The sequence below is a fragment of the Prunus avium genome, chromosome 5 (genome assembly GCF_965620075.1).
Source record: "Prunus avium chromosome 5, drPruAviu1.hap1.1, whole genome shotgun sequence".
Classification (NCBI taxonomy): domain Eukaryota; kingdom Viridiplantae; phylum Streptophyta; class Magnoliopsida; order Rosales; family Rosaceae; genus Prunus; species Prunus avium.
In genome coordinates this window covers 23,220,583-23,245,327 of record NC_142288.1, presented here as the reverse complement: position 1 = coordinate 23,245,327, position 24,745 = coordinate 23,220,583, and the positions used below count along the sequence as shown (strand labels likewise).

At 37.5% G+C, this 24,745-nt stretch overlaps 5 protein-coding genes across 7 annotated transcripts; 2 read left to right on the top strand and 3 right to left on the bottom strand.

Moving 5' to 3' along the window:
- Nucleotides 1-347: 347 nt before the first annotated feature.
- On the bottom strand, nt 348-6,192 carry LOC110769677 (dynamin-related protein 5A). Its single transcript, XM_021973704.2, has 16 exons — nt 5,708-6,192; nt 5,288-5,351; nt 4,998-5,105; nt 4,637-4,738; nt 4,081-4,131; nt 3,666-3,727; nt 3,496-3,586; nt 3,314-3,378; nt 2,550-2,744; nt 2,293-2,412; nt 2,088-2,158; nt 1,734-1,959; nt 1,580-1,630; nt 1,131-1,359; nt 842-981; nt 348-739 (listed from the first exon to the last, which is right to left on the bottom strand). Exons 1-16 carry the CDS (start codon nt 5,834-5,836, stop codon nt 611-613), a joined length of 1,833 nt encoding a protein of 610 aa, XP_021829396.2. The 5' UTR covers nt 5,837-6,192; the 3' UTR covers nt 348-610.
- A 1,297-nt stretch (nt 6,193-7,489) lies between these two features.
- Nucleotides 7,490-11,568, bottom strand: LOC110769686 (UDP-glucose 4-epimerase GEPI48). The gene is made up of 9 exons (XM_021973717.2): nt 11,124-11,568; nt 10,541-10,590; nt 10,293-10,428; nt 9,993-10,094; nt 9,542-9,769; nt 9,199-9,277; nt 8,863-8,945; nt 8,053-8,144; nt 7,490-7,975 (listed from the first exon to the last, which is right to left on the bottom strand). The coding sequence occupies exons 1-9, from the start codon at nt 11,304-11,306 to the stop codon at nt 7,882-7,884; spliced, it is 1,047 nt and encodes a 348-aa protein (XP_021829409.1). The 5' UTR covers nt 11,307-11,568; the 3' UTR covers nt 7,490-7,881.
- A 3,029-nt stretch (nt 11,569-14,597) lies between these two features.
- On the top strand, nt 14,598-17,074 carry LOC110769685 (Pseudouridine synthase family protein). 2 transcript variants are annotated; one of them, XM_021973716.2, is made up of 9 exons: nt 14,598-14,966; nt 15,069-15,122; nt 15,221-15,379; nt 15,468-15,515; nt 15,612-15,692; nt 15,870-15,986; nt 16,076-16,177; nt 16,266-16,424; nt 16,556-17,074. In XM_021973716.2, the coding sequence occupies exons 1-9, from the start codon at nt 14,652-14,654 to the stop codon at nt 16,928-16,930; spliced, it is 1,410 nt and encodes a 469-aa protein (XP_021829408.2). In that variant the 5' UTR covers nt 14,598-14,651; the 3' UTR covers nt 16,931-17,074. The 2 variants fall into 2 exon arrangements, with proteins under 2 accessions (XP_021829408.2, XP_021829407.2); XM_021973715.2 differs by having other exon boundaries at nt 14,600-14,966; nt 15,063-15,122.
- Nucleotides 17,075-17,099: 25 nt separating this feature from the next.
- Nucleotides 17,100-21,551, bottom strand: LOC110769684 (Pentatricopeptide repeat (PPR) superfamily protein). 2 transcript variants are annotated; one of them, XM_021973714.2, is made up of 12 exons: nt 21,100-21,551; nt 20,617-20,780; nt 20,218-20,295; nt 20,040-20,119; nt 19,625-19,709; nt 19,095-19,514; nt 18,641-18,748; nt 18,306-18,373; nt 18,051-18,138; nt 17,894-17,965; nt 17,762-17,815; nt 17,100-17,636 (listed from the first exon to the last, which is right to left on the bottom strand). In XM_021973714.2, exons 1-12 carry the CDS (start codon nt 21,515-21,517, stop codon nt 17,556-17,558), a joined length of 1,716 nt encoding a protein of 571 aa, XP_021829406.1. In that variant the 5' UTR covers nt 21,518-21,551; the 3' UTR covers nt 17,100-17,555. The 2 variants fall into 2 exon arrangements, with proteins under 2 accessions (XP_021829406.1, XP_088109692.1); XM_088253566.1 differs by having other exon boundaries at nt 19,392-19,514; nt 21,100-21,531.
- An 868-nt stretch (nt 21,552-22,419) lies between these two features.
- On the top strand, nt 22,420-24,621 carry LOC110769667 (cytochrome b561 and DOMON domain-containing protein At3g61750-like). The gene is made up of 4 exons (XM_021973692.2): nt 22,420-22,680; nt 22,773-23,178; nt 23,661-23,947; nt 24,156-24,621. Exons 1-4 carry the CDS (start codon nt 22,441-22,443, stop codon nt 24,447-24,449), a joined length of 1,227 nt encoding a protein of 408 aa, XP_021829384.2. The 5' UTR covers nt 22,420-22,440; the 3' UTR covers nt 24,450-24,621.
- The last annotated feature ends 124 nt before the right edge of the window (nt 24,622-24,745 follow it).

Sequence of the window (24,745 nt, the reverse complement as noted above, 5' to 3'; positions counted from 1 at the left end):
ATGGTGTAGAAATGTATTGTCGTGTTATGTTACTGTTTTAATCAACGGAAAAGAGAGAGACGGCGACAGCCCAACAACCTCCCATCCCATGTGTAATTATTAAAAGTAATATTGGGGTAAAAATAATGTCACTTTTCTCTAGTAGCGAAAATTGGAAATGAAACGACCGCAACAAGAAATTGGAGATGAAAATTGAGGGGATTAGGATACAGCCTGTAGGGGGTAAAAGAAATTAGATTTAGAAGAAGAGTAAAAAGTAAAAAACCAATTAGAAATTAAAATAAAGAAGTTGGATAATTTAGAAAACAATAAAATTGGTTAAAAAAAGGTTTAAAGTACAAAGCACATTGAAAAATATGATACATCCATTTAGCAAATCATATATACTACATAAATGTCGCAGTTGAAAAAACAAGCATAACGACATCAAGTAAAAGATGGCATCACCTCTTGTCAATTTGTTAGTACATAAAATGAAGGCTAAAATGAAACAAGAGGGCTCCCAAACCCCCCTCGTTTCCCCCATTACAACAAAATCTTAAATGAATGAATTGTGTGGCCTTCTCGACAAAATCCACATCCGAAAAGAAATGGCGCATGTGATGCATGCCTACTTAGCCCAAGCAACTGAATCAATTTCTGCTTGAGCACTTCTGTATAACTCCAGCCTCTTCGCCAGGGCAGAACGCCTCTCCATTATTGCCGGATCCTCGTTCAGTAATGAGGACAACTGCTTTGTCTGTTCAAAATATTTAGAGTAATCCAAATTCAATATTTGCTCTCCAAAAGATTGATCAATTTTCACCCCTAGAAATTATAGGTAGAAGATTTTTGTACTAACCTCCAATTTTCCCAAGTCAGTGTAGAAATGGTCAAGAAAGCTTCGTTTTGCCTCTCGGACTTGACAATAGACAATAGATTTGGGGATGGAGTTACGCAAACTTGCACATACCATATTGACGTAAGCCAGAACCGTTGTCCCTGTTTATTTAAAGAGCCAAAAACGTAGTGATGATAAGGTGCTTTGTCGTGATTAGCAATTAACCATGTTATTGGTTTAATAGAAGATAAAACAAAGTTTAACCAACATAAAATACATGCAAGGCTAATTTTTAGTTCATGAGACTCACCAATTCGCCTGAGATATGAATCATTGTATCTATCGAAAATCGAATGTGATGGGTTGCCACCCTTCTCAACATCTTGAGGAAGTTTACGGAAGAAATCAACTGTCAGATAACTACACTCCATATCAACTAGCTTTAGTGTTGCCTTCTTACTTTCTTCTCTCATTCTCTCAAGTGAATCACTAGCTGCATTTGTAACCTCTACTCTAAGAGCAGGATACTGCTTTAGCTCCTGTAAGACAAGAAGGGAAACATTTACCCAACCACTTGCAAAAAGGAGGAAAATAATACACGAAAATTGAGGAATAAGAATAACCAAAAAGGAGGAAAAGAACACACCAAAAAAAAAAATTACCACTGTATTACGAGAACTACCAAAACTAACACCAAAAGAACAACAAAAGAAAAAAAAATCAATGGAAACAAAAAATTAAACATGGTTGTGAACATACTGGAGTCTCATTGACAGACTTGTGAACCAGATCCTTCAAAATGGCATGAACCTGGAATCATGAAAAATTGAAAAATAACTCATCATCATACAAGCAGCATAATAAAGTAAATACTTGCAATTCACACAGAAGGAAAAGTAATCTCTTTTCATACCGCATCAACAGCTGCCTCAGCAGGACCTCTAATAGTAATTACAGAGGATTCAATGAGACGACGGTATCCTTGTTCAGGAGCTATTAGATGAGGTTGATATCCATCAGCTTCAGTAATGAGCTTCCTTATATTTTCCATTGAAAGTTGCTTGTCAAATTGCAATCTTTTTAGAGCAGCAGGAAGCTGGTTATCAAAAACATTGTAAATCTTATCACCGCCCGGGCGCCTGTGGATAGCAAAGAACATATTAATTTCAGACCATTCTATCAAATGGATTAACCAAGAAAATGAATACTGAGCCAAGCTGCACATAGGCACTGCCCAGTATGAGAACTACAAGTGGTAGATACATACACGCCATCAAGATGTTCTTTATATGTTCCATCGAATAGACGACATATCTCCATGATTGTATACAGTTTTCCCTGCATGTCCAAAGCAATCAATCAGTAGCAACTCTTGTAAAAGTTAAAAACCGAGGTGAATTTCAAAGTTGCTTAATTTGACTTTAAAAGCAAGAAACTTTAAAATGACACTACAAGAAACAAAGCAAACTTACTCCAGCGTCAGCAGAAATGGGCTTTCCAAGGCGACTCAGTTCAGCTTCAAGTTCAGCAACAGTCTTGCTAATGAGGGACTGGATCCCCGGGATTTTCGACTTAATTACTGTTTCCAAATGCTGGAACAGTAACCATTATAAAAATTTAGTGAAAATGACCAAAATTAACCCAACAGATTAAATACAAAAGAGCTACTAACTTGATTTCCTCTTACAGATATTGAAACCAAATTAATGAAGGCTATCCAGTTGCCTACCTTAGAAAGCATTTTTGCTAGATGCTCAGAACCCATTCTTGGAGCAAGGTGCTTGTATTCTGGGGTAGTAGAAAAATACTCGCGTTCTCTACGCCGGGCAGCAATCATGTCAACATTCTTGTTAATGTCCGCTTGTGAACGATTCACAACCCCAACCCAAGGAAATTTTAGCCGATATGACTTTCCTTCCAATATCTAAGTAACCCAAAAAGGAAAAGAAGCTCAGAATTGATAATTGCAAGCACTATGCTGCTTCAATGTGTAAAATAAGGGTATCCAAAATATATGCATTACCACACTCCTAGATAAATAAGTGACAGCCAAAAAGTGGGAATTGCTAATCATTGCGACTTGCAAAGAGAGTATATATACAAGGCAGATCTGGAATGGACGCCAGAACTTGATCATTTCTGTATGTGTGTATGAAATATGTATCTACCCCTCAAAAATAAAATCTGAAGATCAAGAATGTGGGAGACAAGTTGAAGTGGTGGATTAGCCTATAAATGCATCTGGTCATGAATCAGCCTGGATACCTCTATACTAAGCAATTTTTGAAATATTCAGGTATAACTAACTTTAGAGTCTGACATACAAAATGCACATAAATAGGTCTTCCACTGTTTCTTAACTATAGAAAAGTCAGAAAGATCTTTTGGGCAATAAAACAGGAAGCTATATTACTTTAGACTTTCTAGCTTAATAGTTGATTACCAAATCATCCAGTGTCAAACGTTTTAAAACAAGATACTAGGCAAACTTACTTCAACTGCATCAGTACCCTTGTCCATAAGATCAATCTTCGTCAAGACTCCAAGTGTCCTCTCCCCTGTAAAAAGAATGGCAATATACTGAATCCTTTACCATGTACAGTTTCCTATGCTAGATACAACAGTCAAAAATTATGCAAAGATATTTGCAATGTGTAGAAAACAGTATTAGTCACCTGTTGGATCCACTTCACGAGAGATTCTAATTGCATCAGATGTAGCAAGATCTTGATTAGCAGGTGAAATTGCTAGAATTATACAGTTGGGCTGCATAAAATGTTGAAGACACAAAATGATTCAGCGTAGATAACATTGAAAAAGAATACAAGATTGCAGTGGATATTACCTTCTCAATGTAGGAGCGAACCATATTTTCAATGTCTTGCACAATAGTATCCGATTGACCCTCTACATGCCAAAGAAAAGTTATTAGTGTAGTCTTAATATACAGATAGTAGTTCTGTCTTCTTTTGCAAAGAAAACAAGGGAAATGAAATGAGAATTGTTTAAAACTGTCAAAGGTTAAGTCTTAGGTTCTTATCCGACCGAAAGAAAAAGTCTTAAATTCCCTAGGGGAACATGATCAAGCAGATTTTTGTTAAGGCAGGTCCTGAATTTTAAAAGTGAGGGCTTCATGTTCCACCTTTCCTTCTTCCATTTTCCTTAAGACTTTTTCAGACAGATAGAATGGCAAAGAAAAATGCATGTAAAGTGCCTGCCTGCATAACAATTGATAAATCTATGAGATCGATGATACTTACCAACAGCCACTTTTGTAAGCCCGGGAAGATCAATAAGTGTCAAGTTGACAACTGCCAAGAATCAAATAATTATAAATCGGTTAAATCACTAGATGAGATGATCAAAATGTGCATACTAAAACCTAAAATTACAAGAAAATGTTATCATGCAGATAAATAAGAAAGAAAACTTTGGACGCCGTTCCCTGAGATTAAAACTCTATTAGTTGAGGCCCAATGGCTTTAATATTTTAAATGCAGTCCAAGTAGAAATGACCTTCCAATTTATCTGTTGGAGATTGTTTTGAAAAGAAATGTGAAACTAATTGCAAAACTTTTGTGGACTATGTTTTCAGGGGGGCAAAGACCAGTATTACAAAGGAAATTTAACCCAAGATTGTCTTGTCACATTCAAACTATTAACTAAACAGTATATGAAACTTAATTTGAGTCTACCCACATTGTTCCATGTTGCAAGATAGGTCGGATACCAAGTTCACATTCCCATTCCAAAATATTAGTGTTCTTTAGTTTAAGTTAAGCAAACAAGTAAAAGAAAAAATATCCATTAGCTTACCATTAGGAGAATATATGCTAAGATGAATTGGAACACTAGAAATTTGTTTGCTGCGGCCAGTTTCTCGATCTGTCTCGTCTGAAATCTCCTTTCTCACAGCAGCTGTACAAATGGTAATCATATAAAATGAAACAAACATGCAAATAGCTATCTCTCTCTCCCTCTCTTACAAGATATATCGGCTCACTGGATTTTCTTCTTTGTGATGTTATTTTCAAATTCTAATATGGGGAAAATCATCTAAGAGGCGAACTCTTTATTAAAAATTTACAAACTTCGATACAAATAAAAATTAAAAGACATTGTTATATAGCAACAGAAATCCCGACAACCAAATCACAATGAAGATAAAGAAACCTACCAAAATCGGTGAACCGCTTCCTAGGAAGATGGAGGAACTCCGCATATTCTCTGCTGCCTTCTTCAATCTTATGAAGTTGTAAAACAAGTGGACGCCGGGTAACAATTCCTGCAATTATTTCCCCGTGCATTATTAAACAAACATCCAAGAACAAAAATCAACAATAACAATTACAGAGAGTTAATGACACAAAAAGAACTAAGCCTATCTGAATGACTAAGCAACTATCACCAGCCAACGGACCAAACTGCCACAAATAACTAAGATTTCTTGGGCTTCAATTGTCTTACCAGAACCACGTGGTAAGAAGTCCTTCCCAACAATGCTCTCCAAGACAGAAGATTTCCCTGAACTCTGCACGACAGAACAAAAACATGAGCAAACATTATATATTAGCATCACAACAAATACAGTACTTCAACCAATTCTTCTAAAATTTGCTATCATATTAAACAAGTCTTGTTCTTTTTTCTTCTCAATTAGCAAACATGTTCCACTTAGCGTAGAAAATTCTTAGCAGTTCAACCGAAACGCATAAAAGCAATTCCATATTTGTTTTTAAGCACCACGAGTATAAACTAGTTCGAAGCATTAAGCTTCGGTCAAACTCGGGGGCTAAGTTACAGAGCAGATAAAAAGAAACACAAATCAAAGTTCATATACTCGGATCGATGAGAGAGATAAGAGAAGGTGAGGGATCGGAAGCGGACCTGGCCACCGACGACGGCGATGGCGGGAAGGGAGTCCCAGAGCGTCGGTAATGCGCTAGCTTCGCCGTGGTCACCTAGAGCTGTACAAGCTCTTTGGATTTTGTTCACCAATGAGATCAGGTTCTCCATTGCTGGCTTCGGAGATTGATAGCAGCAGCAACTACGGCGTCAGACTCAGATCCAGGAGATCTGAGGCGAGCTCGAAACGTTGACGTTTCGTAGACCTAGATCTGTGAAGAAATGAAGACGACGACGGGCCGGCGAGAGAGAGAGAGAAAGAGAGAGGAAAGTGGGAAGTTGAGAGCTTTCGAAATTTTGAAGTGTTGTTGCTTTTGTTTGAAAGCAAAGTGATTATATGAGAGCGTCCAGCAAATGCGACGACGGTGAGGGGCGGTTTAGCGTGTGGGTTTTGGAAAAAACGACTTGCGTTGAAGGCTGATGGAATTGAATTCGCCTGGACTCGCTAGATCTACGTTGCCGTGTCACTCTCCAATATCTGTGCCTAATTTCTTTTCTTATTTATAGATATTTTTGTTTGTCCAGGAAAAACAAAGTGTTTTTTTTTTAAATAATTTTTTTAGATTGTTCAAAGGTTATATCGAAACTTTTAATCTGCCGGCTGGAAGTGAAATTGCTACAGACAACTACATTTTTTATTTTTATTTTTCTTTGCTTTTAATTTTTATATATTACAAATTCTCTATTTGAATAGAAGAACTTAAAAAAACTTTGTAGCAAATGTTATTTGACTAAACGCTAAGCCATGGTTAGATCCAACCTTCCATTTGGATTTTTAATTTTTCTTTTTCAGTTGTTTTTAAAGTTTTATATGATGTTCGGAGTTTAAGAATCCGACATGAATTCTCGTTCTTTTTACATCAAAATAAAATTTCTCAATTTTTATGTGGAATTGTGATACATATGGTAAAAACTCTTTGGGCTAAGTTATTTGACTAACTTAATGAGTTCCCACAGGATTGAGTAGCATTTTTAAAGCTTGGAGTTTCTAAATTAGAGTCAAAAAGCAGAATGTCTTTCGATTAATGAACGGTTAATATACATAATTCTCTCGTAAATTGATCATAATTTTCCAAGTTACCAACTACTAAAGTCTAAAGTAAAGAAAGGGTTTCAATTGAAGTGCGCCAAAACAAGATTTGGAGTTTGAATCTTAGCTGTTTGGCTGTTGGACCGTTGGGACACCATGATTTTGTACAGACAATTATTAGCCTAAGATGCTCTATCTCCTACATCTTCATTATAATAATGAATGAAGATTCTAAGTTTCAAATTTCCAATTCATGCAGCAGCTATCTCTATGTAAATTTGAATTCTTGCTTTGTTGGACAATAAAGAAGGAAAGGTCCACCATTTTTGTTAGTTGAAGTCCAACCCAACGGCACCAAGTGATGTCACAGTCGCCAAATCGTTGAGGCAACACAGCGTGCAAGTTTCGAAAATGCAAGGTAAAACCCAGGAACAAAATGGCTCCCGTTGAAAAGCTAATAAATTGTTACCACAATGGTTAAGACTTACATAACTCCACCGATATAATGAGGGGATTATGTTAGGGGGTGTGTTGATGGGTTCAATCCAACACGACGACTCTTAAACCCTCATTTTATAACTCCTCACTGTAACCTCTCATTACAGAACTTTAGGCCTACGAATGATATAGTCGCAACTTTCAGGAAAAAAGAACTTGGTATCTCAAGTAAGCAAATCAAACCCAAATGGGTCTTAACACAGTTTATTCTGACATTCCAAATCCTTATATGCAAATAAAACAGCAAAAGCAATCTGATCTCATAATCTTATGATTCAAAGTACATGTAGGATAGCACAAGTAACAGCAATTGGTTAGAACTGTACTACTAAAACTTTGATTTTAAGTAAAGATGAAAAGATGACATTAATTGGCCAGAATCACAACACCACAATGACTAACAGCTTAAAATCTGCCAACAAAACTCAGGAGGAAGACCTAATCTCTGCTAGGCCACTAAAAGCTTTACACCGAGGGTGAGAGTTGACCACTAAACCTAAATATAAAGCATATGAAACTATCAGCTTTTCAGTCTGCATGTCCATAAGCTAAAAGGTTTTTTTGCTAGTCTAGTTCCACTGTTGATAAACACTAAACTAAAATATAAAGCATATCAAACTATCAGCTTTCAGGTGGTAGAATCTGAGGTATCATAGCCAAATGGATTTTTGCTAGCCCAGTTCCACTGGTCCCGGCACATGTCATCAATGCTATATTGCGCCCTGCAGGGAGATTAGACATGTCAGAAATCAATCTTTATGGCAAACCATGCTTAAAATTTGCAACACTCAGTACTCACTTCCAGTTGAGTTCCCTCTCTGCCTTTTCTGTTGATGCATAGACAACTTCTGCATCACCGGGACGCCTCCCAGATGTGACAAGAGGAATTTTCTGAAATAGTAATGAGTAGAGATATAAGCTTAACCAAAAAGACAAATTGTCCAACAAAAACTGAGAAATGTTAAACCCGGATGAATATTGTGGAACAAGGTCCTAGATTCTTCCTAGGTTAGGTAGAACAAAAGAACTGAACACAATATTCTCCAACTCTGGAATTCTAGTACTCACAAGTCATTATTAGGTCACACACTTCGACTGACCTTTTTTTGTGTGAGGGTGGTGGCAGTTAAGGGCTGGACGGAGAGTGGACGAGGTACATCTTAGGTTTGAAATATTGATAGTTAAGGCAAACGAACAAGCTACTCCTAGATTAGGAAACCTAAATGTTGTAAAGACCTCATTCCAGTTATGTCCAAACTCATAAGCATCACCCATAATTCTGTCCAAATTTGACATAAATTATTCTACTATGCAGGTTAGACGCACCTCTATCCTAACAAATAAAAATTGCACAGATGTACAGAAAACCCTTCACAGAATGAGACCCCACTATTACAAATAGCACAATGTTGACAGCTGAGAGTTGGGCTTGGGGAACCAATTCAATAACCAAGTGATGTGTCAAGGACTATTGCCTCACAGAACCATTTATGTTCTGTGAAACAAATCACCAGAGCAATTTTGATTTATAAGCATACAGAAGTTTATAAGAATCAGAAAGATCAAAATGAGGGAAGAACACAGAAATCTTTGACAATAAAATACAGACCTTTCCAGATGCACTTTCAAATGCTGCAACCATCTCCAAGACCGATGTTCCTTTACCTGTTCCTAAATTGTACACCTCGCAACCTATGCATAAATTTACAAATGATGTTAATAAATTGAGCATCTCTGTGGAACAAAGGAAAAATAAAATGCAAAAGTTCTATATTAAACCCTGTCCGAACCACAATAACATGAGATCTACAACACCAAAACAACACATTTAAGGCAAGAGATACTAAATAACTTGGAGGGTGTGGTATGGCATCAAAAAATCACGGGGGCAGACAAACAGGAACACATCAAGTATTAAATAATGTGGGGATATTAGAACCCATACCTATCTTATCCTCATCTAACTTGTGCAAGGCAGCAATGTGCCCATCTGCTAAATCAACTACATGAATATAATCACGAACCTGAAATTGAACAAACAATCAAGATTGAGCCTTCAACAATAGTATAGGACAAAGACAGAAAAGGAAAAACAACTGATGCAACCCTAATGCCCCAAAATTTTCAAGTACAATAACACGTTATAAATCCATACAATAACAAAGGTTAAGTATTGATGTACACAGATACAAGACACGAAGGAAAATCTTAAGTATTCAAGTAAGGAGAGTATCATGCTCAGATATGAAAGAATTGGCTTAAGGCAAAAGGCTTAAATGAATGCATACCCCAGTACCATCCTTGGTATTATAGTCAGTTCCAAACACCGTCAGGGCTTGACGCCTGCCAACAGCAACTTGCTGCACAAACGGCATGAGATTGTTTGGGATACCACGGGGATCCTCACCAATATGACCGCTAGGATGTGCACCAACTGGATTGAAGTATCTCAGCAATATGATTTTCCAATCAGAGTCTGAGCGGTAAATATCACGAGCAATTTCTTCAATGAAAAGCTGAAAGAGAGCCTTATTAGACATCATTGAAGATATCAAAGAAGAAAATCCTAAGCAGCAACATAAAAAGGGGACAAACACAATCTACATCATCTGAACTGATAAACTGCATAAATATCAAATCAAAATTATGATAAACTAAAATGGAGTTGCACAACATGTGCTCTTACTGAGAACTTAACCTGACATTTGATGAGCTAATTAGAGGTGATATATGATATACCTTAGTTCGTCCATATGGATTCGCTGCAACAAGTGGGAAATCTTCTGTACATGGGACCACCTTCGGCCAACCATAAACAGTTGCTGACGATGAGAACACAAGCTGAAATCATTCAAAGTCATGTGAAATCCATGTCAAAGAAAGATCAGATAAAATCAAAATCTGCATTTAAAAGAAATCACCAACAAAGTACTATTAATATAAAAATTGGGACTAAGTGTCATCATATAGAAATCACCAGTTACATGTCATCAATATTCTTATAGAGCTCAGGAACTAAGTGTTTGGCATAGCACCAACCTTTTTGCATCCATGGGCAGCCATTACTTCCAACAGAGTAATGGTCCCGATTAAATTGTTGTTATAATACAGCAATGGTTTCTGCACACTTTCACCAACTGCTTTGAGTCCAGCAAAGTGTATGACAGCATCAAATCTGCAATTTGGAGACATCAACAAGAGGAAGTTATAGTAGATTACCATAACTTAGATTGCAAAACAAAGACATGCTCAAGTTTTGGGGAAGCTCCTGGGTTGAACATGCTTACGTTATTGAAGAAAAGAGTTTATCCAGTGCTGGTTTGTCCCGGAGGTCCACCTGCAGTTGAAATTGGAAACATAATTATGAGAATTCATGACCATCCATAAATCTAAGTAACAGTGAACACACTGGTCCTTGAAAAAGTTCAAAACTTTTACTATTTCTCAGCGCTTAAATTCATAAATCTGTAAGTATATATTATAGTAACTCAACTCTGCGCATACTTTCTCAGGGGCTACTAAAACACAAAAATCATGGAATTAAATAAATTTCCCAAATTTTCAACTATGAAAAACTCAAACTTAAAAACCCAAGTTTTTAATTCAGTTCTTCTATGTACCCACCAAAAAGAGAAAACAAAAAAAGAAAAACCCATTGTTTTATTTCTTAAATAAATTAACTGCCATTCCAATTACAATTGCAATTTTGAAAGTTAGGTATAAACAAGCAGTAATCAGACACATTTTTAGTTCAAAAACCAAAGAGCGTAAGCTTCTTCCAAATCAATTACAACTAATTGAAAGCAAGGAGAGGGTGCAAATTGAACACACAATCAACCCAATTGCCAAATTCAACAAAAATAGCCAAACCTTGTGAAAGGAGAGGTTTTTGCCGAATTCACGCGCGAGTTCTCTGACACGGTCGACGGCGACTTCGGAGGAGTTATCAAGGTTATCAACGACGACGGTCTTAAAGCCGCCGAGCAGAAGCTGAAGCACGGTGTGGCTGCCGATGTAACCGGCCCCGCCGGTGACCAGTATGGTCTTGGCCATGAACGATTCAGGGCTGTCAATACGACAGCGAAGTAGGCAAGGCAGAGGAAGATTCAGAGGAGAGAGAGAAGTTGTGGGTTGTGCAAAAGCGTGAACCTTTTGGTTGGCACCGCAACAAAAGCATGAAAAGGAGGCCAATATATAGGCACCGATGCCAGTCGCCAGCGAGACTTCAATTAAATTATTAATTTTTTTTCCTCCTTTTCCAATTTCATGAACAGGAAGAAGAACACGCAAAGCAGTTTTCTCAAGTCTCAGTGAGGCAGTAACTGAAATTCGGAATTAAAAATTGGAAAAAAGGGGTTTTTGTGTGGACCAGATCTGACACGTGGCGCGATCTCGGCAGCTGCGATTTGGGAAGCTTCGAAGACTCACATGTCGACCAGCACAGTGATGAGGACTTGGGGAGGAAAGTTACGGAGGGGGGCGGCAATGGCGATTGGTGTTTGCCTTTTTTAGGTCAAAATTAAATGTCATTGCCAATTGAGATTAAAGGGTAGAATCTTGTAGATGGTGATGGAATTAAGGCAAAAAAACATTTAGGGGGTTTAAGGTTAATAAATATGATGTGGGCCCCCGTATCTCTCATGAAATCGCTGGCGTTTATTTGGCGAGATTGAGAAATTATTTATGTGCTAATTTATTCCTAGACAAAGAAACGAAATTGACAGATTTTGACCTTATTTAATGGTTGACAACATGAAATTAAAATGATTGATGAATGCCATTTTATTATGCCATCGGTTTTATTGTGAGTCGATATAAAAACCTTCCCTTTGGTTAGTTTAATGCTTGTTTATAAGACGAATGATAAACATTTTTCTTTTAAATGTGTTACGAACTTATGATGTTTTTTTATAAAAAGGAAAGTACTACGAGATCAAGAGTTAGTTAATGTAACTAATAGTGATCGATTTCATTTTTATTTTTTAACACATCTAAGCTATAGAGGCTAAATTTTTTGCAACCCTCCTCTAATTTGTTTAATTATGTCAAGGAAGAATTCATAATAGCTCACAAGTCGATATTTGCTTGATTGATTATGTCATTAGGCGAAGCTTTACATAGTAAGAAGAGGTAGGATGTAGAATGTTGTAGTCCGAGGACATGATTTCATGATCTTATCTTGTAATCATACAAAAGTAGGTTTATAGTATTCTAACATAGTAATACGAGTTCATTCAAATTATAACATGTGTTTAAGTATAGGAATTTTTTTTTTTATAATACAAAATGATATTCTATCGTAATCTAATCTAAATTAAGAGGAGGAGGATTCGAACTCGAGTGCAGGGTGAAGGAGCACATAAGTTCTAGTCAATTTTGCTAAACTCATGTGTGCGGACAATTATTTTTAACTAAGATGTACATATTAATAATTAACGCATGTTATAATTTGAATGGACTCATAACACTATATCAGCATGTCACGTTGAGTTGGAATCACACAAAATCCAGTATCCATAGTATGTAAAAAATTGCATTTGATTAACTTTCTAATATAAGCTATAAACCTACAACCATCTCATTCCATCATATAAAATGAGAGGATCTAAAAAGGAAGTTTATCAAGAATATATTCACCTTCATTTTTCTGGGATAGGATTGAAGAATATATTCTAGATATTAGAAAGATATATGAAACTCTTCAATCATAAAGTTTTGATTCACCTTTCAAGAGCCAATGAGTGCTCTCTCTCTCTCTCTCTGTCATTGTTAATCAAAGACTAAAAATCATAATTATGTAATTATGTAATTATGTAATAATCCAAGCTCTCATTCTAACATTTTGCCAAAACAAAAAAATGCTCTCATTCTAAAAAGGCCAAAATGACAATGCAATCAAAGCTCCACCATCTGATAAAAGAATATAATGAAAAAAAAAAAGAGGTGGGCCTTTATCTTTTGAAGTTTTGGCATTACTTATTTGAGTGGATACGTGTTTGTTTTTGTGAAGTTGTGATCACAAGGAACTGCATGGCTTTTTGTGGAAGTGCAGAACACGTAATTGCAAATAAATTCAAAACCTGTTGCTTTTCGTGAATGGTCAGGAAACGGATAAAAGGCATAATTTAAGGTTCTGTACTTTATCCCCAGGAAGGCAAAAAGTATACGGAAACTAAAGGTGACGTGCATGGGTTTGAAAAAGGAAATTTTAAATAATTATTATTTTTAATTATTTTTACTTTAAATTATTCTTGCCATTGAAGTTAGGTCGTTTGGTCACTAACTTCGTCAGAATTCAAGGGACCTAAACATATTTTTAATATAAATGATCATTACGGTGCATCAATGTTCATGTGGAAATTATTATTAGCACATTCTCCTCTATTTCATAAACTTCACACTCTCTATAAACATTCTTTTACTTTTTTTATGTTTTCTATGTTTATTGTATTATTTTTAAATTCAACCCAATGAAAACCTCACACATGCAAAATGTAGGTGACCTTCCATTATAATTTTTGGACTTTTTTTTATGGTTGGGCTGCAAACTTCTTTTTTCCTTTGTTCATGCCGTATTGGGTGCATGTATAAATTTCTTACATCTACTACTACTAGGTTCGGTTTGGTTCATTTTCTATCTTTTATTTAATTTTTCAAAATGTAATCAATGTATGCATTGATAGTTTTAAATTATTAATAGGGGCATAATTGTCTTACACACATATATATTATCAATGTACCACGAGTGATTCGAACTTGAGATCACTGATATGCAAATCAATGCCCTTTTTTCCATTGGGGGCTAGACCCGTTGGCAAACGTTTTCTCATACTTCAGTTTACCAAACATGGGCAATATTTGAAATTAAACAAGTATTTCCCACAAACTTTTCTATCCTCCATAACTTATCTTATATCTTTTCGCCTATTACAATGCGTCGTAACTTCTCTTATCAAAGTGTCCTAACTTGTCTAACATATTGTATTGGGATGTATAGGAAAAGGAAGCTAATTAATAAAGGTCCCATCTTTCTCATTTCAGTTCACCCACCTTGTGACCTCGTAATCCTTTTGATGATATAATGAAGAACATAACAATTAAAATAATATAGTTGAAAGCTAATATGTACTGTGCAAAAGCCAAACGTGGCTGGCTTGTTAGCTATATATTGCATCAAAACATAAATTAAATTAAACCACAATTTGGGCCGTAAGACACCTCTTTACAACCCCAATTACCCAAATACGACAAACCATTCCCTGTCGTAAGCCAAATAATTGAGTTTGTTGGGCCCACCGAAGAGAAACCCCATAGGCCCAATCACTTCGGCCCATCAAACCTTCTTTCTTCTTCTTCGCTCCCGCGTGTCGTTGCCGTCGGTACGGCATGTGAAAAACGATGTGGAGAAGGAGCACCCGCGTCCTTTGCCGCCACGTGTCCAGGAGGGAATATTCTCGAATATGCCCTCCGCCAGCGAAGAGCGCCGGACCGCTTATCCGGGTCTCGAACCATATCGCCAGGTTGGGCCCACCGAAGGAAGGCCCGAAGCCCAGGCAGCTCCTGTCGTTGCCGCCCTTCCCCGGCCACCCTCTGCCGGGGAAGAGGTCGCATGAAGACGGCGTCGTTTCGCGCGTCACCGCCGTCAGTTGGGTCAAGTATTACTTCGATGGGATTTACGACTCTACCATTCAGTCCCATTTCAAGCAAGGCCTTGTAAGTGAGAACCACTCTAGTGTTATTATCATATTTCAAAAATTACGTTTTTTTTATAAAAATTTAAATTTTTTAAAATTCAATTTTATTTTGTAGGTGCAGATGGAATGCCCAGGTTTGATTGAAAAGGAAGGGCAAATGAAACCCATGAGAAAGGTAAAGATGCTTGCTTTTGCCATGTTTAGTAGCTTCAGCTTTGTGGGTGTGTTTGATTGTGTTTAATTTGATGTGGGTTTAATTTAATTTGCAAATAGATTAGGCCTAGTGAGGTCATGGAGGTAGGGGCAAGAGTATACATACCGGTTTCGGTTGTGGAGAGTAGGGTTTCAAGGAGATTTGACTGCATACCAAGTGGAACATTGTACCCAAATGCAGATGAGATTGAGTATTTGCAGAGGCGTGTCAAGTACAAGGCATGTTTTGAAGTTTAAACACTTATTGAGTTTTTGTTTGTTCGATGTTTTGGTTTCTTAGTTCTGATATACATTGGTTATATTTCAGGACTCTGCTATAATATTGCTGAACAAGCCCCCGAAATTGCCGGTCAAGGTTAGAATCTATGGAGCGCCATTTGACATTTGTTGTAGGGTTCTACTGTTTTATTTGACCACCATTTGATTTCTGTACATGTAATGATTTTGTTAGGGTAATCTGCCAGTTCATAACAGCATGGATGCATTGGCAGCAGCAGCATTATCTTATGGTAATAACGAAGGTCCTAAGTTGGTAAGATTTTAGTTTTCTGTGACTCATATTAAATCAAATTCGAGGAGAAATCCTTGCTGTATTCTAGAGCAGTCTTGGACTCTTTGGATCTCCTTTGAGTTTATTTCATTCCCCAATTCATGTAGCCATATCCAACATTTTAGCTCATCTTTGTTTCCCCGTTTGCATATTTTATAGGTTCATCGGCTTGACAGAGAGAGCAGTGGCCTCCACTTAATGGGGAGAACAAAAGAAAGTGTTTCTCTTCTGCAATGGTTATACACTGACTTCAATAAGGGGAAATCATTGTGTCAGGTATTATAACTCGTGTTGCTAGCACTACGCATATGTAATTTTGTTAAAGATTTTATTCTTAAGGCTGATAGGATTTTGGGTAATTTTAGGCTTGGGATGATGCATGTGAAGCAAGATATCAGAGGTACTGGGCATTGGTCATAGGCTCTCCTAAGGAAAAGGAAGGCTTAATTTGTGCTCCTCTTTCGAAGGTTCTCTATCCCTCTCTAAATTCAGTTTCCAGGTTTATGTAATGTTGAAGGAATAATGTGATTGTATCTATATTGTCATTGGTTGCAGGTGCTTCTTGACAATGGGAAGACAGAACGGGTAATCTTGGCTCATCAATCAGGATTAGAAGCTTCCCAAAAGGCTATAACTCAATATCGGGTGCTTGGTCCCACAATAAATGGATGCTCATGGATTGAATTACGTCCACTCACTAGCCGGAAGCATCAGGTACAATGAATTTAGTGTGATAGTGCAGCTATAGAGCATAAAACTTTCTGGAGTCTTTTCTGTCTCCTAAAACAATGGTCGATACTGAATTTTAGGCTGTCTCTGATTTCAACTCTGCCATTTTTGTACAGCTCCGTGTCCATTGTGCTGAAGCCCTCGGAACACCAATTGTGGGCGACTATAAGTACGGGTGGTTTGTACACCGGAGATGGAAACAAATGCCTCATGTTGATATTGAGCCAACATCTGGGCTACCATACAAGTTGCGGAGGCCAGCCGGTCTGGATGTGCAGAAAGGAAGTGTTCTGTCGAAAGTCCCTCTGTTACATCTGCACTGTAGAGAGCTTGTACTCCCTAATATTGCTAAGTTCCTTCTTATATTGGATCAGAAGTTAGACAACCTGCACCCTGCAGTTAGTTCAAAGCCAGATATCCTTCGGTTTGTGGCATCGATGCCCTCCCACATGAAAATTAGCTGGAATCTCATGTCATCTTACTTAGTTTAGAGAAGGGCAGGTTGCTTTCTAAAACCTGATTTTCATTACTGTAAGCATGATTTTTGGTAGTGTCTGTACCTACAATTGTAATCTCTGTAAGTTTGTTGACTCCAGCAAGTGATTATCGAAAAGGAAAAAAGAAGTTAGAGAATCGTTCCGACCTTTGATCAGAAAAAAGTTTTCTAGTTGCAGTCAAAGTTGATTAAAAGTTAAAAAATAGGGATCTATTCTTCACACAGAGCATCAGATTTTTGACAGTAATATCCACAAAAATAGAAATAAAAACTATATCTATATAAAATGGGAGCTTTCTTGCAACACTTACAAATGTGGTGATCAATTGGAAATTCCAATGAACGCTGTCAGTTTATTTCTATAGACATGAAATGCCTTCATAAATCAAACCACCGAAGTTAGACGGTCTTCAGCAGGACATGAACAAGCAGCACCTGAAGAGACCAAGCTCTTTCCACAAAGTCATGCCAGGGCAGAGCTTCTCAAACGTCCTATATCCTTCAGCATTGTTTCATGGAATGTGATAGGAATTTGGTTCTGCCCTTTGATGTATTCAACCAAAGAGATATTTTGGGAGTTATCACCATGTGCTTCATCATTTACTTCATTATTTTGGTTCCTAAACCTGTTCAGTGGGCATCGGTTGGGAACTAAGAAGTCTTTCTGCCTCATCATTTGCTTCAACTTGTATTCTCCATCTCTGTAGAGAAAAGTATATATGATTAGCAAACAAATGCATGTACCAAATAATATTATTTCTTTTACTTTTATGAATGAATATTATAAATTCTTTTTTTTTGGTTAATGCAAAGTCAAAGGAGATGCCTCTTCAAGATTTTCTAGCTCCATGGTTTGCTGTATCTGTTCAGCAATATTTTCCTGCAAATAAGAATGACCTAGTTAGCTTGTATAAAGGCATATCAAAGGGAAGGAACTATGTAAGTAATTTGAGCTTACCACATTGCTTGCTGCTTCAGCAGCAAGAACATCAGAGTCCAATTCCACCTCAATTTCGATCATTGAAGAAATCTGATAAGTGGACAGCATAGCTATATTAGTCGACAACATTTAGAGGGGAGGGGGGGTTAAGTTGTGTCTAAAGACAAAACCATACTCTTGCATAGCTGTCAATAAGTTCAATCCGTCCCCTGAGAGAATTTTCCAAGCCTTCTCGAACCCTTTTGACTCTACTTCTTCGAGCACTAGATATTAAAAGACAAATTTGTTTCAGACTAGTGAACTTGAAAGCAGAGGACGATGCTAACTCGTTATTTGCTACATCACTAAAAAGACATTCAAGCATAAAATAATTTCAACTAATCATACTACTAGTTAAGAAAGGAAGAACAATAATGTTAGAGAGTTTCACCGATAAGAAGGCTCTCCTACGGCGAAAATTTTGTTCTGAAGTTGGCACATCCGAGCCAACATCCAGACCTGCACAGGAAATAAGTGAACATCTTTCTTATATCTTCAATCCACTCAGTTAATTATGCATGAAAGGAAAGGGGCAAGATGTGATTTCTGCCACAAAATTGTTGAATAACCCTTTTTTTGTTCAGATTGCTAGAGATTAGGCCACTTTTTTACGATCACAAAGCTACTCACTTTTTAGACAAAATAATCAACAAAAATCTTCATGCACGTAGGATGTTCCACTGTAAAGTTTAATAAATCACAGTCACAACTAGCATGGAGGCTTACCTCTTTCTCAGCAGCTTCTTTTAGGCTCTTTATACGAGATTGGAGTGTGTCATATTGAGATAAAAGTTGCTGCTTGATAGCAACTGTATCCACCAATCTCCGAGGAAGCTGACAAAACAAGCAAGTATATTATGAACAACATACATTTCTGAGTTGTTCAAGAAATGTCTTTAATGGAATATATGTAAACATTACAAACCAGGTTAGATTGAGTAAACAAAACTACTTGCATAATCCTCAAACATCTAGCGTACCTAAAGAATTTAAAAGTTGGCCCCTCAATACTTGTGAAGGGGTTGAAGAAACCAAATACTAATTGATAGGAACCTGAAATTTCAATTAACAATGATCTTTTTTTTTGTTTCCGTTTTCAGAAGGGCGAGGATGGGGGTTTGGGTATCACAAGTTACACTTATAATGGAAAAAAAATAAAATTTACTAGCTTACTGCTTACACGACTCAATTGGGGGAAAACCAATGTGTTCAGAGTAACTCCAACAGCAAGAGATGCCACTGCAGCAACTGGAAGGAATTGGGGAAGGCTGGGGTCTATAACTCCAGAGGCAGCATTTCCAGAAGCCAAAACAGCAACAATTGGAAAAAGGATGGAGGGGTTTGTTAGCGAAGATCCTCTGTCTTTTGTAGGGGCTCTTAATAGTTTTGACTCCCGGCCATCTTCATGGTTAGTCAGGCAGATAGGCTCCCCAGGATAAAAGTTGGGAGCCTTAGGACTAAATTTTAAGGGGCCCACCTCTCTGTAAACACTTGATGGAGCTGCTAGAGCAATAGTTACCCTTTCTCCTTCCTGTGCTGGGAGATCAACTGTTTCAGTAGCAAACCTGTTTGTACGAGCCATACCAGAAGGGGTTTGAACCTGAAAAAGGAGAGGGAAAATGATGATCAAGAACAACATAGATATGATATAGGTGGAATTTCATGGATATAAAATGGGAAATTGAACATTCATAATGAATAATATTATACCACAATGGAGTGAACAGCAGCAGGAACACTTTGCTTCATTATTTGCAGGAATCTTAGCCCCCTTTTCCAAGCTGGAACATCCATGCTGCGTTCGGCAGGAGGAGATCCTTAGAAAAAGTCAATATCCCAGGATCAACACCACACATATATTAGCTGTGTGATTGACATAGAATTAACATGTGATAAGTTTGATGTGTATTCCAATAAATGACACTGTAATCAGGTTCACAAGTCTGTGCTAAAAAATGTATAACTGTTATAAATCATATTAATCCGTAGCTCTCTGAGGAACTCAGAGCAAGATCATCGTGCATACACTGGTTACGGAAAATGCTCTTGCCCATGTTCTCAAACATAGAGAAACTATAGAGAGTCAATATTAACCAGCTAAACAAAAGCAGATAAATAAACCCACCTGATTTCTTCTGACTCAATACTAGCTATGTTGCCAGAAATAAGTTCGTATTGGTAGCAGCACTTTGCACACGACACTATCTGCACCAGATTTGTGGCATGAGTACCATTGCTTTGAACAAAGAATCCAATCTCATGTATTCCACAAAAATGAGTTCACTGGTTTTTGACATGCATACCTGAATACCATGTTGTGGTTGTGCAACAGCAACAGCTATCATACAGCTTGGACACCTAACAACCTTCCCAAATGGGACCTGAAAACCACATTAAAGCCAGTCAGATGTTTTTCACATGTGTCCAAGACAAATTGAATGAAGGAAAAGAAGACAATTAAAGTACATACAATGATTTGAGTGTCTTATTTCCTGACTACTGGTTTCAAGTGTCCAAAATTGAAAACCAATGAATTAATAGTTTAAAACCGACATCAGCCAACAAAACTAGTGAGGGGCAGTTAAAGCTGGCAATTATGAGTTGATCATAGTTTCCTTATAAAATACAAATGTAATTGCTCGGGGAAAAACCAAATGCTGAAAGAAAGAGGCAAAAAAAAAGAAAAAAAGAAATGCTTTTACCTCCTCAGCAGGAGATACTCCTACTCGGCAAATATTGTTGATCATCCTAAGGGCATCAGAAACTTTCAGTGATGCAGCTAGACCCAGAATCAATGATGTGTATACGCGTACATCTGGTCTGGACCACTTCCACCTCTCAACAAAAGGGCCATTTTCATTAACACCTGCCCCAGAACAGGTGATCAATGTCCCTAGTTAATTTCCCACAAGTAATGTACTAAAAACAACAGATGAATTTAGACAATGGAATTCAGCAGTAAATTTCTTACAAACACACACTCCCAAATTGGCATAAGTTGTATGTATTCTAGATTACCATTGAGCAATACTGTCAGCCAGGCAATCTTTGCATAGATGAACATAAATAGACAAACTCATTCCTTTTTTGAAACACAATTGAAAATTGGAATGTTGGGTTATCATGAAAAACAATGCTAGTCTTCCAAACACAAGAGCAACTGATATTAAAACCCAAACCAGTACCTTGATCAAAACTCGCACGCATTTCATAAAAAACAGAGAGAGCCAAGTCATGGTTGTTCCTTTTAAGGGCAGCTGATACAATAGCACAACAATCAGAAGCACTCACTAAACCACCATTTCTTCCAGTAATTTCTGCGATCATCTGGAGTGCTTCTTGGGCGTCTTTAGCACCCGAAACTTTACTAAGCAACTCATCGTCTAACAACTCGGAGACAGAGTCCTCTGCCAACCCACTGCCACTTTCGCTCTCACCCAATGACGCTTTTGTTGTGAGGAGCTTGGAGAAGTTGATGGAAGTAGTTTGGATTCTGAACAGCAAGGCGTTGGTTGCGTTGGTGGTGATAATGGGGAGTGGTGGAGAGGAGTGAGAGAGACGAGAGAGCCATGGGGATAGGGAGCTGAGGTTTATTAAAGTCATTTCTGAAATGGAGGTCTCTGTGTTTGTGTGTATGGGTTTTGTGGTGATAAAGATGAGGAACGAGAGGTGGTTATTAGACGTTATGAGTTGGGACAAGACCAGCGACAGGTATGGAAGTTTTTATTTTTATTTTTTGGATGGAACAGGTATGGAAGTTTAGTAACGTCCATGAGGGTTTTTGAGCCATTGGAATTTGGAAGGAAGACTAGGTCCACCGTTTAATGAAAATAATCACAAAAAGATACATTTTCTTCAACAACATTGGATGTGTAGAGAAGCCAAAACATGAATCTTTCTTATTAGGGGAATTCGTAGGAAAAATGTCACGTGACAGTACTGAATAACTGAATTTATTATTCTCTTACCCAACACTACTAAGTGACCGGAACAACCTCACACAAGTTATAAACGGTTGAGTAATTACATATCACTTTGTTAAATTAGGTATAAGCGTTATATTTATTTTAATTGCCGATCGGTATCTTTGTGTTTGGATTATGTAATTTGGTTATTATTAGGAGGATAAAATGTAGGACCTCGTTGACCGGTTCTGCTCTGTATATCTCTGGTTGTTACAGCTTGCGGTCATGAGAGGTGCAGGAAATTTAGTGGACATCGGACAATGCTACCATCTCTTGGAAAATGGCGGGAAACACTGTGCACTCTACATTGAGTTCAACCATCGATCGTCTTCATCCGTGTTCGAATTCAAACCCTGTTTTCTTCATAAACTGGCATTTCATTTCCAACATCATAAAGTATATTTTAAAGAAAATGGGAACAAAAAAATAAATTTATTTAAGTTTGTCATATCTTTCTTTTTTATTTATAGATTTTTTTCATCATGATCAACATGCACATTCACAGAATATAGATTTTCTTCCCCTTTATTTTTTTTTTTATTCTAATTCATTTGATCATATATGGTGATCATGGGCAACTCAAATTACTGGATATTAAGATTTTCTGATGTATTCATATACATGATGATGATATTGTTATTAGAGCCAAAGAAGAGCTTGGTCAATGCTGGTCGGAATGATGCAACAACTATTCTAGTGCCTAATTTTTGTACAACAAATTCAAATGTTCTTCTTCCACCCTACCATGACATCCCTAAATCCATCTGTTCAACCCTTGATTGGCACGGCTACAGCATTAGCGTAAGTGATCACCATCATCTCATTTTCATTCTTAATCAATTAATTTCTTTTTAAGACCGTATGACATGACGTCACAAAGTATGACGTGACAGTTTTATCAAGACAATGACGCCGTTGTTACCGTGATACTAACGGGGATACATGAGAATAATTGGATCTCAGTCGGGGTGTCTAGGGACGGGATGATGGTCGGTTCGAGTGCGGTGGTGGGGTGGATGAACAACGATGGTAAATCCGGCACAGTAAAACAGTATTTTCTAAGTGGACGTATGACCAGTGAAGAAGGGATACCAGATAGAGGTGACTTGAAATTCACCAATGTTACACCTACCATTGTTCTCAAGGACAAAATGATTTACATGGGGTTTCAACTCCAGTTTCCCCAACGTCTCAATCGGCAGCCATTTCTATTTGCTTGCGGGTTTGGCAAGCCTGCTGAGAACAATATCCTGCCGAAGCATAAATACAGAAGCTCCTTGGCAGTTGACTTCTCCAGAGGTTGGTTCATTTGTCAATTCATTTCTCATACACACATGCATATTTATTTGCTTGACATACATTGTTAGCTCATTTTCAGACGGCTTTAAGTTTTTGGGGAAATTGTATGTTTCTCTATATGACAGTGTTCTAAACCTCCCATAATGGAGCCTTAACCTATATGCTTCTCTATGTCTACATGTCAGCTTCTCCATGCAAATGACGTAATTGTTAGCTTGATAAACATCATTGGCTTATTTCCTTGATAATTTAAGCTTTTGGAGCCTAGTGATTGTCTAATATCGAATCTTCCAACCCCATCGTCGCCACACAATTCCATTATATTTGTTCCGTAAGACATTCAATTTAAGCTTTTGGGGTCTAGTGATCGTCTAATAGTATTCATTATCTTGAGGTTATTAGGGGTTTTCTTTTCAACATGATCATTAACCAATATGATCCAAATTTGAAATTGAATTAATAGTACATATGCATGCATGCAGGTGCTATATATCTTGGTTTTGTAGACAGCACAAGCGTGAAGCTGACCCATGGAATATTGGCTATAACTGGATGGGGCATAATCATTCCATTTGGAGTTCCTATAGCCAGACATTTTAGGCAGTATGAGCCTTTATGGTACTACCTTCATTCATCAATTCAGTTTGTGGGCTTCTTTGTTGGTCTTGCTGCTGTGGCTGTTGGAAGGACACTCTATGATCTCATCCATGCTGATTTTAATTACCACAGAGTCCTTGGATTCACTATCCTCGCACTCAGTGTTCTTCAGGTGTTTTTTCCCCTTCTCTTAAACCTCTCAAAATAATACAAAATATTCATCAAAGTCATACGTAACTATGATTTTCGGTTCCACACAGGTTTGTTGGTTAAGAGTATTTATCCGCGCAACCAAAGTTATGTGTTCCATTCTCGAAACTAATGAATAACTCTCTCTTTTTTTTTACCTTGTTTGTTGGGGTTGTTTTTGATTTGATCAGATATGCCAATTCATTGTGAGGCCATCCAGTAGCAGCAAGACCCAAGACTACTGGAACAAGATCCATCATTGGGTGGGGAGACTGGTGATTGTGCTTGCACCTGTGAACATTTTCCTTGGGCTTTATAAAGGAAATGGAGCAAGAGGGTTGATGATAACATTTTTGTGTTTCTTTTTTACTTTTCTTTTCATCTCAATTTATTTGGAAATACGGCTGCTGCTGCAGAAAAAAAGAGACCCAAATACAAAGTTAACTGAGCCTCCTCTTTTTCAAGTACCTCCACGCAATTCATAGATGTTTTCACTTTCTTTTTTAGGATGGTTTACATACTTGTGTACATACCAACAACTCAGAGCCAAGGAATTAGTGTGTTTGATATTTTTAATCATTTATCTTCATCCTCTTGTTTTTTTTTTTTTTTTTTGGTGTGGGAGGACCTTTCTTATTGGGCAATACCATACTAAACTCACACACTACATAGATGCTAGGACTCGAATCCAGGACCATGCCTGAGGAAGTAAATACTCCAAACCATTACACTAGTTGGTCATTTGCATCTTCATCCTCTTGTTAGTTAAGAACAGAATGTC

What these genes read in the sequence shown, in the direction of transcription:
- LOC110769685 (XM_021973715.2), top strand. Translation starts at nt 14,652, where the DNA reads ATGTGGAGAAGGAGCACCCGCGTCCTTTGCCGCCACGTGTCCAGGAGG. An exon ending in CCCATTTCAAGCAAGGCCTT is followed by an intron (nt 14,967 to 15,062) that starts GTAAGTGAGAAC and finishes TTTATTTTGTAG; the next exon opens with GTGCAGATGGAATGCCCAGG. An exon ending in AGGGGAAATCATTGTGTCAG is followed by an intron (nt 15,987 to 16,075) that starts GTATTATAACTC and finishes GGGTAATTTTAG; the next exon opens with GCTTGGGATGATGCATGTGA.
- LOC110769677 (XM_021973704.2), bottom strand. Translation starts at nt 5,836, where the DNA reads ATGGAGAACCTGATCTCATTGGTGAACAAAATCCAAAGAGCTTGTACA. An exon ending in CTTCTTACCACGTGGTTCTG is followed by an intron (nt 5,106 to 5,287) that starts GTAAGACAATTG and finishes AAATAATTGCAG; the next exon opens with GAATTGTTACCCGGCGTCCA. An exon ending in CCATTTCTGCTGACGCTGGA is followed by an intron (nt 2,159 to 2,292) that starts GTAAGTTTGCTT and finishes TTGGACATGCAG; the next exon opens with GGAAAACTGTATACAATCAT.
- LOC110769686 (XM_021973717.2), bottom strand. Translation starts at nt 11,306, where the DNA reads ATGGCCAAGACCATACTGGTCACCGGCGGGGCCGGTTACATCGGCAGC. An exon ending in AAACTCTTTTCTTCAATAAC is followed by an intron (nt 10,429 to 10,540) that starts GTAAGCATGTTC and finishes TCCAAATTGCAG; the next exon opens with ATTTGATGCTGTCATACACT. An exon ending in ATCCATATGGACGAACTAAG is followed by an intron (nt 9,770 to 9,992) that starts GTATATCATATA and finishes GCTCTCTTTCAG; the next exon opens with CTTTTCATTGAAGAAATTGC.
- LOC110769667 (XM_021973692.2), top strand. Translation starts at nt 22,441, where the DNA reads ATGGTGATCATGGGCAACTCAAATTACTGGATATTAAGATTTTCTGAT. An exon ending in GGCAGTTGACTTCTCCAGAG is followed by an intron (nt 23,179 to 23,660) that starts GTTGGTTCATTT and finishes GCATGCATGCAG; the next exon opens with GTGCTATATATCTTGGTTTT. An exon ending in TCGCACTCAGTGTTCTTCAG is followed by an intron (nt 23,948 to 24,155) that starts GTGTTTTTTCCC and finishes TGATTTGATCAG; the next exon opens with ATATGCCAATTCATTGTGAG.
- LOC110769684 (XM_021973714.2), bottom strand. Translation starts at nt 21,517, where the DNA reads ATGACTTTAATAAACCTCAGCTCCCTATCCCCATGGCTCTCTCGTCTC. An exon ending in GCGTGCGAGTTTTGATCAAG is followed by an intron (nt 20,781 to 21,099) that starts GTACTGGTTTGG and finishes GTTCTGGGGCAG; the next exon opens with GTGTTAATGAAAATGGCCCT. An exon ending in AAGAAGCTGCTGAGAAAGAG is followed by an intron (nt 18,374 to 18,640) that starts GTAAGCCTCCAT and finishes TTTCCTGTGCAG; the next exon opens with GTCTGGATGTTGGCTCGGAT.